The sequence below is a fragment of the Stigmatopora argus genome, chromosome 19, assembly GCF_051989625.1.
Source record: "Stigmatopora argus isolate UIUO_Sarg chromosome 19, RoL_Sarg_1.0, whole genome shotgun sequence".
NCBI lineage: Eukaryota > Metazoa > Chordata > Actinopteri > Syngnathiformes > Syngnathidae > Stigmatopora > Stigmatopora argus.
The window spans coordinates 8453669-8466721 of NC_135405.1; the positions used below are offsets into that span (position 1 = coordinate 8453669).

Consider the following 13053-nt stretch of genomic DNA (forward strand, 5'->3'; position numbering starts at 1 on the left):
TTGAATTATAGAAGGAGTGCACTCTAAAAATGTTACCTATTTGTTTTTTACCAATTCTAAACAGATTTTCCAACTTGTTGTGATTGTTCATACATATTCAAAGATGGATCAACACATCAAGCATGTTGCTTGGCTACCAAACAAACACAAAACTTTACATAATTCTTTCCCCCCTTTTTGAACAAGCACTTTTATTGCTGTCTGGGTCATTTTAGCAGCCGCCGACGCGTTTTTTTCTTTCTGCTCTGTTATCTCCATCCAAGAATCTTAACGAGAACCTCAGTGAGGATTTTTTGCTGTTATGTGATGAATTAAAACACACTTTGAAGGTGGTTTGATGTTTATCAAGAGTTGTCTAATTACCTTGGCCAGGGAATTGGCAGGTTGCCATTTTGTGTCTTTTAAACTGGCAGCTGATAAAAACAAATATTCCACTTTTGGAATTCATTTAAAATACAGGAGGTGGCTACTGCTGTTGTTTGGCAATGGTGAGGTTTCAACTCCAGTTACCGTTAATTTAATTTATTTATTTTAGGAACCTTGGGGGGAAAAAAACCCTAAAACATTAGCATGCATATATTCGTTTACTTCTAAAATACAAAACAATTGTAAATGGTTTGAAATTTCCCTGTTGTTGTATTACAGTTAAGAAGTAATGAAGTAAAGTCCATACATCAGTTGGTTAAGCAACGATCCAATTATAAATCCAAAATATTGATCAACATTGACGTATTTTTTGACTGCCAAATTTTTACTGTTTTTCGCATCATCTTGTGCCTTGACCGCCAGGTGGTGGCGCTGGGAGACATAACGGATGGGACGGTGGTAACGGTGATGGCGGGCAACGATGAGAACTACTCGGCCGAGCTGCGCAACGCCTCGGGCGTGATGAAGAACCAGGTGGCGCGCTTCAACGACCTGCGCTTCGTAGGCCGCAGCGGCCGAGGTGAGGTGAAAAACACGTCTGCACTTAACACACTTAGGTGGTGAGGATTAGTGGTCTCCTTGGCTTACTCGCCGACCACATAATCTCTTCCACGGCCAGCAAAACGTCTGATTCAAAGCTTCTGCTTGTGTGACTCTCACCGGAGCAAAAACACATGCCAAGGCCAAACAATCTTAATTGGTATCCGTCTCTATTCATAAGAATGTTGTTAAAAAGGCGCAAAGAAAAAGAAACACTAAGTTAAAAAAAAGGATACTAAAACCTTGACTAGCTCTGAGTTCACAATTCCTAACGTTACCATTTGTATCTTCTTGATCCTCTGCAAAAAAAAAAGTTACTGCAGTTTTGGAGTGACTTTTAGTGGTGAATCTTATAATTTTTTGTCACCATCTAGAGGTGCATTTAACTCATTAGCAATCATTGTCGGAGTTAGACGCCCACACTATTTTTATGATTGCTGCCAATCCTTCCATCTCAAATAGATTGGCTTTCTATTTCTAAATTGCAATGCAATGGACTGTATTTTTTTTGGAAGAGGCTTTAATTAGTTCATGGTGCATCCATTTGTTTGAATTAATGTTGCACTAATGCTTGCATAATAGTATCGTAAAATGATATTGACGATCTCCCTAGCCATCCACTAAAAATTACACTACTATATGAGAGCAGTAAACAGGTTTTATTGCCAAATAATAGAGAAGATTTATTTTAAAAAAACACATGCAATCAAAAGTGAACATTAAGTACAGCAGACTTATCGTTTTGCGTGATGTAACCTTTGATATTTTTATTTAAAAAAGAGCCACCATCTCTTGTCTCGTTGCCCATCTGAGGCGGCCCACTTCTCCGTGTTTGGCCTGTTACCGCGGTAACCCGTGATACAGAATCAGGGGACAGGAAGTGACATAGGAACCCGGGGCCGAGAGATCAGACTACGAGGTGTCTGAAATGAAACACCGGGACAGCAATGACGAGGCAGAATGCCGATGACACATCGGTTGACGTGTCGTGACGATTGATCGCAGGTAGCTTAGTGTGTAAGGGAATACCGTCGATCGCATCGTCCACTTGAAAGAATGGCGGCGAAAGCTTCAAAGGCAATAGGAAATTCCTATTCTTCGCATTTAGTCAGGCTTTGTAGTCAATTAGCCAAGCATGTGTGTGTTTGCAAAGTGGCAGGAAGAAGTGGGGAGGCATTTCTAAACGTGCGTTCCAATATAACTGTCACTGAGACGAAAACTTGGCACTCGGAAGACGATCCGGCGGAAGCATCCACTTCATCATCCAAACATGGCGCACACCTGTCACATGTGGACTCCCGTTTATGTGGCGGACGCCCACGCGTGGACAGCTGCTGCTGTGAGTCGCTGTGTTGAACCCCTTTAGACCGCCCCCGTTTCCTGTCCCACACCCGCCCCCGACCGTCGCCACGGTGACATGATGCATACCTTTTGAAGGCTTCATAGCGTCGCCGATCCGTTACCTCTGAATCACTGCATTCCTGCCGCTGACGCGTTCGCGCACACAAAGATGGGATTCAACTCGAGGTCTTGTTAATCGCCACCCATTTGTTAACTCACCATTGAGTGCTGCAGTAGACGTGCAGACTCGTCTAACTTAATTCGTGTTGAATTGAATTGAAAAATACAATTTTCGTATTTCACATGATAGTGGAGAAAAACGTATTTTCCGGACTATAATTCACACTTTTTTTTCTCTCACTTACTGGGCCTGCCACTAATACTCAAGTGCGACTTCTATGTTTTTTCCCCTGTCTCGGACCACCGAAACACTTTATTTTTTTAGGCTATGGTTATCCAAAAAACTGTAAATGTCGCATTAACAGGTGCCCATCTAGCCTGTTGTTCTCCATTGAACTATTTTTGCTATTAACTATGTTTGTCCTTGGTTTCTGATCAAATAATAAATTGCCCTCTCTAAAATCAACTTATACTCCATTGCGACTTATATATATATATGTTTTTTTTCCTCTTCATTGTGCATTTTTTGGCTCGTACGATTTATAATAATTATGTCATTCCGATGTTGCGGCAGGCAAAAGCTTCACGCTGACCATCACTGTGTTCACCAACCCGCCGCAAGTGGCTACTTACCACCGAGCCATCAAGGTTACAGTGGACGGACCACGAGAGCCCAGAAGTAAGTGCATGTAACACATATATAATTTAGGAATAGGGAGCGTCTGCAAATATTTTACACCCAATGGCATTCATTTTTCGTAAATTAGAAAAAAAATCTTTAAAATGGCTCATATAAAATACGAATTCAGCTCCATGCAATTTAATTAATTAAGTTTTAGTGTTTAAGATCCGCAGCATTGGATGTATGTCATCGTCAGTGGCACTGAAAAAGACATTTCTTTTTGGTTGAAAATACATTTGCACCTAAATTTAGTTTCCAAAAGCTTTTCGCCCCTGGCGTCATTCAAAGAAAAAGTTTATAGGGATTTTTTTCTTATAGGCGGAGCAAAGGCAGTTGAGAGCAAAAGACTAAATTGACTTATATTTCTGAAATTCTGTCAAAAATATGATCTGATCTCATTTGAAAGTGTCTTGCTGTAGTAGTTGATCACACCTTTTTGCCCATCAATCCAAAGATATAATCACAACAATTGAATTTTTGCATTTATTTCATTATAAAAGATCATTTGAGTGGGGAAGAATAAATAATATGTAATATGGCGGTCGGGAAGCATTAACACTTTCCCACACTGATTCAGACACCAAGACAGTGAGGTGGAATATTCCCGGGTAGCAAGAGAGCTTGAATCAGCTCCTTTTAATAGGCCGTATTAAAACAACTGAGCAGGAAGTTGGGGGAGAAAAAAAACAAAAGAACTTTACTATAGTTGAGTTGTCAGTGCCAGCTGGTCTGGCACGCAGCTGTTTGCCTCCTTCTTGAGAAAGTCGCGCAAAATCAAGAGGAAAAAAATGTACTCCGACTTGATAAACAAGGCTCACATGTGGCACCGGGACAGAGCGGAGCCGGCAGGCGATGTCGTTCATCCCGCTAGGAAAGGAGCTAACGCTGCCAAGGACGGTCTCACTTGCACTCACAAACGCGCTCACTCACGCAAGCACGCACGGGTTTGATCAAAAGCATTTCCTGTGCGTACATCACATGACTTTTTGGTAGGCGTTTGCTTGCATGGCGGCCAACGGACGACACTTCACAACAACCAATTTGTCATTGAAGAAGTACCCAAATCAAGCATTTTAAGGCGATAACTTTTGAGTTAACTCATGTCTATGGACGTCTGTGGCCTTATGTAGACTGAAAAACTGTAATGTGCCACATGGGAGTTTGATGTAGTTGTTCATATTGTTTTTATTTATTTGGAGAGAGCAGCGGACAGGTTTTAGGAGGGCAGGGGCAGAAAACAACCAAAGAAAAATACAAATTTAGACACACTACCTATCAACGTAGCAATGCTTTTGTGATATAATTATATTTAGAAGTGGACACCATGTGAGGGGAGGCGACTGGTAAACAATGGAAATGAGAAGGATAAGTCGAACAGAGTTTCTATTTTGAATGAATAAAATAAATTAATAATTTGGCATCCTACTCTTTGCTATCTGATCGCCAATCTCAACTACCGGAATATTTCACCTAGTCATGCGTGAACCCACTTAACCCATTAAATGTTAGTTAATCGCAAGGATCTCATGCTATTACTCGCAATTAAAGAAATTTAAATATACTAGTTTTAATTCAGCCCCTAATATGTTTTTGTGTTGGTATGTGAGGCTCAGGACACATCTTGTATGAACGTGTGATTGTATGTTCATGGTGTCATTAGCAAAGTGCAGGCACAAGGCAACTAATAGGCCTCATTAAATGTCATTTGCGGCTAATGGGTGGCAAGAAGTGGCCGTGTGCGAGTCCAGGTTCCTCGTGTGTGTGTGCGTTTGTGTGTGTTGTGTATGAAAGCAAGAGAAAACACACCAAAAGGAAACGCTTCCTAGTGGCAAATCTGCTGTTATTCAATCAAATTGATGGAACCCTTACACGAGAGGTGACAAAAAACATTGTGGTGTCACACAAAGTTAGCTTTGTGGCCAAGTGTGTGTCTGTGTGTGTGTGTGTGTGTGTGTTCGGAGGAGGTCAGAGTGTTAACAAGTCTGGTGAGGAGGCAGCGGTTGTGCAGACCATATTAGTGGTTACTTGCAAAGCCCGCACATAGCCGGGCTTTTAAACCTACTCATCTATATAACGTGCCGTAATGACTTACTGACAACTTTATGTAAAAAAAAAATGCTGTGTTTCCTCAAACAGTACCGCAAATTGAATGTAATTATTATCATGTCGTTAGTGTCCTGTTTAAAACAAGTAGTTTGTAAAGAAAATGAATACATGTGAGTACAATTGTTCCTTTGGTGATGGTCAATTTGGGATAGTCAAAGTAAAAATGGCAATTATTTGGTATGTAGGAAAACAGCATTTCATAATATTCAGGACTTGCAATTAAACTGTGGAAATTCCCAGTTTTTTGCCTGAGACAAATAATTAGTGATAGCTGTTTGGCTGTGTTGACTCTTTTGACACTGCATGTAGTATTCTCAAAATCCACCAATTAGAGTGGCCAATAATTAAAAAATATATGTTTAAGTTTGACCACTTTTTAAAATAATTTGGAAAATTCCAACACTGAGAAAACCACTATATTTTGCACCTATAAAAAGTTGTAAACAAGTGCCAGACCGACAACAATTTTAACAAATGGTGTTGTCTAGTGTTATATATCGTAGTTATATCAGTTTAATCTTGAAAGACTGAATACAGACATGAACAATGTTTAGTAGCAATTTTTCTTTGACATTTTCAATCAACTAAACAGTAGAGAACCGTCAATTTTAGTATAGAAAACATTTTGATACTGACTAGATGTCAAGATATTAACACTATCACAGCCGACTGATATCTGCAAATGAATTCGACATCCAATGCCAAAGAGTTTATACGGTTTGATTAGTGTGTACCTCATAAAAAATCATTTTAAAAATTGCATAGCACACAACAAATCAGTCACATGACAACTAAAAGAAGCAAGAACAATGAAGTGAGTGAGAAGAAAGGACGAAAAAAGTGACAAAAGGGACCTTCAGGCTTTTCCAGAGGCAGCCAAGCCAGTCAGTTATGTAAAGTTCCTTGAAGATGTGCCAAGCGTGTGCGTGCAAGAGTGAATCAGTGTTTGAGTGTGTATGAGTGTGTGTGTGAGAGTGTGCGACACTAGGCACAAAATCATTCGGCGGCCGTCTGAAAAAGTCAGCCAGAAAAAGAGAGAAAAAAAAAAGCTCCTCTCACGTTCTGAATCATCTCTAATGTGTTTTTGCGTGAAATCATAGTATCGCCTCGGGGAGCTTTCCTGGACGTCTATATGCATAAGTGTGTGTACGTGTGTGTGTGTGTGTGTGTGTGCTTTCCCTTGCCTGGCTGGACCACACAGACGCCTGGCAACGTTCCACCACAGTCAGCATGGCTCCGTTTCGCTAGCTTTTTCCTCTTCCTCTTTTTTTCCCCTTCTCCTCCCTCCATCTCTGTTTTTATCATCGGCCCTCATTTCTTCCAATGCGTCCTCCCTTGATACAAGACCCCCGCGGTGGACGGGCGCCTGGCTGTCACCCTGCCGCCAGCAACCCAACTCCACACTTTTTTTTTTCCTTTGGCAACCGTCCACTGGAATAATGTTCACATTAAAAAAGTGAATATGGCCAAGGTGAGGGCGCGTATTTAAAAAAGAGAAGGGAATTCATGGATGATTGACATGCACGCACACGCGCCGGGAGGCTTTAATCCGCCGCAAAACATGCTTACTGTGGCTTTCATCTGCCAAAAAGGTACATGTGATGGCAAAGGTGGAAATGTGGCCGTAGCCGAAGAAGAAGCGGAAAGTATTGCGCAACCAAAGTAGCATTTAGGACATGCCCTAGTAAATATTGTCTCGGAAGAACACTTAAATTCAAAAGTCAGTGCTCTTATTTTCATCCAACTGATACACTAAATAGTGTTTATAGATGAAAAGACGGTGACAATATGCACAGTGGGCCCAAGTAACAGAACGTACCGAGAACGAAAAGTTCTCTGGAAAGAGATGAAGAAGAAGAAGACTACAACAGACGCCTTTGCGATTATATGAAAAAAAATTTGATAACCCTTTGACCAAAAGTGATTGTTAAAAATGCTACTTAATCTTCAGAGTGGTAATATTAAATATAATTTGAAGAATATTTTGGGGAAAATTTAAAATAAACTGCTAGGCTATATAGTCGATACAAAAAAATAGCATTTAAATGTTTTTCAAGTCACTAAAAAGGCTTTTTTAAATTTTATTTTATATGGATTTTGCGTGAATCGCATTTACTCCGGAAAAAACGTAGAAATGGCAGCGGAGGTTGGCAGCTTTGTAGTCTTTCCTACTGCCAAGGCTGAAAAAAAGCTAAACAAGCTAGAAACGGCTTAAATCTGAAGTGATAGGGTAGGACAATGTTGGCCTATCTTAGCATAAATCATTAGGAAAGCCACAAGTCTCTCTGCTTGACTTGTATTTTGCTTAGACAAAGCCAAGCGGCTTTCAATTCTGAGCTAAGATAACTTAGTCTTATGTTCTCAGATGCCTCCGAGCGGCGTTTGGAGACGGCCCTGTTGTCACTTTAAATCCCTGACACGAACGTGAAAGGAAAACCACCTCCATTAATTATCATCACACGGCTTCTTTTTTTCTCTGTCTGCATTTCTTTTGATCAGATTAGCTCCGGCGCGCCACAGAGACTCACTCGGAACAATAATAAATCCTCTCGGATCACCGTTCTTAGCACTACTCGCGAGTTAGCGAGTGAGTTCTACATCTGGTACGAATCTGTCCTTGCTTCCGCCCACCGGCTCGGGCAAGGAAGGAAGTGGCGGGGAGGCAGGGAGGCCGCTATCGCCAATCTGTACTGCCACTTTCCGGCGGTGGCTCGTAGCAAACACTTTAGCGTGAAGGATGTTTTGTTCTGCGCTTTTCTACGGTAGTTAAATTTCAGTCCTAGCAATAACGTTTAGATGCAATCTATTGCAATTAGGGTGATGTGAGTTGAGGATCTTCGTTTACACAGACGTAGTCCTTTGCCTATATCTGTCGCCCCCTATAGGCAATTACGTTACGGAATTAACGTTATTTTGCCAAGTGTCAATTAGATTTTCGGTGTTTCGGGTGGGGCTCATTCTACTTTTAGCAGTCTGTATTTGTATTTTGGTAGACACTGGAGTACTTTTGCCACCACTGCTGACCATGATAATGTTGTTGGAAATGTCAGGGACTTTCCCCAAATGTGGGTGAAATCATCCGGCCCCCTTTCCCGCTTCTTCAGAAACACCCGGGGCTCATTGCTCAGCAGTCTGAGCAGAGTGCCGATAAAACGGCTGAGACACGAGTTCCACTCTGGCAGCATACAAAGACTTATTAAAAGAGGGAAAAAAAAGAAAAAGGCTTTCCGTAAGGCCATTTAACCGCTGTGCAAATGGGCTCAATTTAACATTTTAGGGGCTTGAAGTCCAACCAACAAACAATTCTCAGGTAAAAGTAGGATTTCGTAGTTAAATTCCAGACTTCCAGAAATTCCTAACCCTAACTCTTTTAATAACAGCAATATTTGTCCAATCCATTTTGAATAGCAAGGCTGGTAACAATCTGCTATTCTCTGTAGAAACCAATGAGAAAATGTATTAAATAATAAGGAAGGTTGTTGATTTGATATGATATCTGCAGTTAATGTAAAACAGTTCATTTTTAGAGCAGAACTGGTTTGTCTATCAAAATTAATTGCAGCCAATGAGTTAACTGCCAACTTTTTTTATAGGAGGCTACTGTAATATTAAAAAGCCATCAAAGGCAGCATAACCGATAATTCTGTTTTGAATAAACTGCATTCAAATTAATCGTTAGCCACATGGTTTGCTATTAATAGACAATTTCTTAGCATGGGAGCAGCGACTTTTTGCGTGGAAGTTCGAAACCCTGCGGCAGCAATGCGCGACATGTGACGTTAGGCAGTGTGACAAAACGTGGTCGGGGGCTGTTTGGTTTTTACCAAGTCTTGTGACTAAACATTCTTCGCCAATAAAACGCCTTCATCCTATAAGAAAATGACATTAACACAAATGAATGAATTGAAGTCATTTTTAAATCGTCAGTATTTGGAGAGTTGTATTTATTTCACAAAGAGGACGAAAAAAAATGCTGAAAACGTGATTTCTCTGCGTCACATGCTCAGGTTTGCGATTGATGCCGTGCGGCGGGAATTCCTCTGTAATTTGAGAGCTGCGCAACATCAATAGAAAACAAAAAGTGATGTCATTGCGAGTGAGTCGATACCTGAGACTTCAAATAAACTCGTACAGTAACTCACACCTCGGGGAAGCACAAATGTGACAAAAGGGGCGACTAAATATTGCCAGAGGAATCCAGGAACAAAGCCAAAATCTTTTTGGCAGAGCGCGCGACTCCTGTAGAGATGAAGCTGTCGTGCCGTGACAGACTCTTTTTACCTGAAGAGTAAACCTCAGTTTAACGAGCAAACGACATCTTTTCGCAATCAAAGGAGAATCCGGAGCTTGCAAAAAGAGTAACTTAAACCAGAATTTTAGATTAAGGGAAAAATTGAGTATTTTTGACAGTATTCTAAGTCATTATGGACTCAATTGACTTCCCTTTTCTACCTGGTGATTCTCTGGTTTGAACTTGAATGGTAAAATCTATGCTAACCCACTTTCAATTTTTTATTCCGACTCATCACCCGATAACGTCAACGAGTCTCGGCTACTGTTTTCCATTGATTCGCACGCCTCTGAATACTCTATCAACTATGCAGATTCAAATTATGACTAAAATGATTTGTTATTGCACAATTTCAATAGTAATGTATCTGTGTGAGTCTTTTAAACACATTAAGATGATGATTTAACTTTTTAAAGCCCAAACAGGTCAATAATTGACCGCAAATTACGATTCTTTAAATATACTCCTTTAGAACAAAAACACTACATCGTTTCAAATGTAATTTGACACATTTTTGTATCCTATTTATATAATACATCAGTTTTTTTCAAGGAGAAACTCCTTGGCGATAGTAAGACTTTAATATATAGTCATATAAATCTCTATTAACCTCTACTTAGAAATATTATTATTGCCTTTTACCTCCACTTAAGTCACTAATAAATAGAAAGTAATCTAACCACTATGTTGCATTCACAGGGCATCGTCAGAAGCTAGAGGACACCCCCAAATCGGGCCTCTTCTCTGACCGCCTGAGTGAGCTGGAGAGGATGAGGGTCCGCGTGGCGGTGCCCGCCCAGTCTCAGCGACCGCCGCTCAACACGACGGCCAACTCGTTCACGCCGCAGGGACAGACACAGATCGCTGGTAATGCCATTTTAAAATCATCTACTGGTAGCAAACTCATTTAATTTCATAGCAGAGGCATGAAAAGAGCCACCTAATTGGACGGCAACAACAGTATTTTCTCCTTCATCCATAATTCCTTATTTGAATACTTAAACTTTCTTATGAAGTTCATTTATGGTAGGTGTTGTCTTCCCCTATAACCTTTGGATTTTTCCTCCGCTCAGACCCGCGGCAGTCGCAGTCGTCGCCACCGTGGTCGTACGAGCAGACGTACCCGTCCTACCTGAGCCCCATGGCGTCCCCCTCCGTCCACTCCACAGCCCCGCTCTCGTCCAGCCGGGGCACGGGCTTGCCTTCCATCAGTGACGTGCCCCGACGCTTGCCAGGTGAGATGCCTTCATGACTCAAAATGTCAATCATAAAAAACGCTGGGAACAACCTGCGAGGTTATCTATCCATTATATATTCCTTTAAAAAAAGCCACCTTGTGGTGTAGAGGTTCACTCGCCTGACTTCGGTGCGGGCAAGCGTTGTGTGCCCTACGACTGACTGGCGACCAGTCTCGGGTGTAGTCTGCCTTTCGCCTGAAGACAGCTGGGTCAGGCTCCAGCAACCCCCGCGACCCTTTCGAGGATGGGCGGTATGGAAGATGAATGAATGAATATTCAGTAAAATTATATATACTCTATATATATCACTTTTAAGTACTCACATGTGGACGCTGTGCCTTGATATTTTCCAATTTTTCATAGTTGTACTCGCATTGAATGTGATTGGACAGTAGGCATCCAATCAGAATCCCGACTGCTGATTCGTCTGAATAATGGCAGGCTTCTAACCTGAAATGAAGTGTGTATCCAAGAGTATGTTTCGAACACGTATGTGCAATTTCACGTTACATTTATGGAATTGTGACATTAAACTAGCGCCATATTCCGAACTGACCAACAAAGGCGTCTTCACGAGGACACGATACTGCTTTTTCGCTCACACTTACTATGCATCACCTCAGAATTTGTACGCACTGTCACAAAATAAATTAGGCGTTCCTTTGAAAATCTCAAAACGAGTTTAATCTGCGTACACCTGTTTGAATCGCTGCCATGCTTTAAATGGAATCAGCTGCCTTGTCATCTTTGATGAGTTTGGACTTTCCCCTTTGTTGCCTTTTATCTTGTCGCGCTTTGTTCTCGTACGTACGAAGTGACGTTTAAACTCAAAATAACATTCTATTCTCAACCAAAACCTCTCACACTGATCAGAAACTCTTTGAAGTATCCTAAAACGTACGACAAAAGCTTTACAGCCACCAAAATAATTTAAATTCATAGCAGAAGGATGAAAAGTTCCCACGTAATTGGGTGACTTTCGCACCGAAAGAGTTAAGAATATCCTTAAACACAACTTGTACTGCAACACGTGCAGACAGACAATGTAATTCACCAGTAGTACTAGTCATTTTTTCTTTTTGTCATGACTGTAGATTTACGTTGGGCACGTGTAGTCGTTCTAAACGTCTTCTTTGTCTGTCGATATTTGCCTGATACTGCCTTCTGGTGGCCAAGCGCAATCAGTTGGAAATATAATTTGAAACACAAAAGTTAAAAGATTTCTCTCTAAACTGGAATCTCAAGGTACCACCTTTGAGAAAATTGTCTACTAATTTTGTACATAACATAATTAAATTTGACATGAATATTGTCCATAACATCAAATTCCTACTAGAATAAAAGAAGGAAGAATTTGGGAATTAGCATCATATGATACGTGACTCCCACCCCTTTCGTCCTTGTTTCGCAACAGACGCGCTGACAGGGAAGACGCCTCATGATTTACGATACCAACGCCATGGCTGGACTGAACCACTGTGAGAAAGAAATGAGGGGGTCGCAGGGGGGGTTCCACGTAGACCTCCCATTCTCTATAAACTCTGCACCCAGCGCCGCGCTCGCCGCAACCAGTTAGTGGTTTTGGGGGGCAATTTTTTATTTCGGGGGAGTTGCGCGCTCGCTTGGAGCCGACGGGAGGCGGGTGCCGGAGCCACATCAGAGCCGGGGGTCCGCCTCATTATAGATCTCATGGAAACTGCTTCTTGCACAAAGTGTTTCCACATGTGCTGCTCCTCATTCGGCGCGCACACACGTAAATATGCGTAAACATGCGAACGCTTCGTCAGCGTTGGCCAGCGAAACAGAGGAGGATGATGAATAAAACAATACAGGCATTTTAGCCACATGTATTCCTCCCCGTAGGAAATATGGGCAAAACAAGTGCCTTTTTTTAGAGATTAAACATGCAAGAAAGCCCCTGACACTTGGTACATCCATCGAGTCTGACAAAAATGTTGATGTTTTCAAGTTTTCGGGTTTATGAACAAAACAATAACTCGGTAGCGCCCCCTGCAAATTGTCAAAAAAAGTACTGTTGTCCATGATATGTTTGAGTGTTTAAAAAGTGTAAATAATGTTCAATAGACACCGTAAAAACACTGTCCTTTACATTGCGGTTATTCACTTATTCCGGCAGGTCTTGGAATTTATTGACCATGTTAAACGAGGGATTACTGTATTGGAGCATTTAAAACACGTGTCAAAGTGGCGGCCCGGGGGCCAAATCTGGCCCGCCGCATCACTTTGTGTGGCCCGGGAAAGTAAATCATGGGTGCCGACTTTCTGTTTTAGGATCAAATTAAAATGAA

General features: G+C 41.4%; 1 protein-coding gene across 1 annotated transcript in view; it reads left to right on the forward strand.

The window, feature by feature from the left end:
- runx2b (RUNX family transcription factor 2b) overlaps window positions 1-13053 on the forward strand; it is a 51041-nt gene that overhangs the window by 36550 nt on the left and 1438 nt on the right. Inside the window, exons 6-9 of the mRNA XM_077587618.1 lie at window positions 790-946; window positions 3002-3106; window positions 10206-10373; window positions 10580-10741. Of these exons, the coding sequence (XP_077443744.1) occupies window positions 790-946; window positions 3002-3106; window positions 10206-10373; window positions 10580-10741 (592 nt within the window). The remainder of the gene's footprint in view (window positions 1-789; window positions 947-3001; window positions 3107-10205; window positions 10374-10579; window positions 10742-13053) is intronic.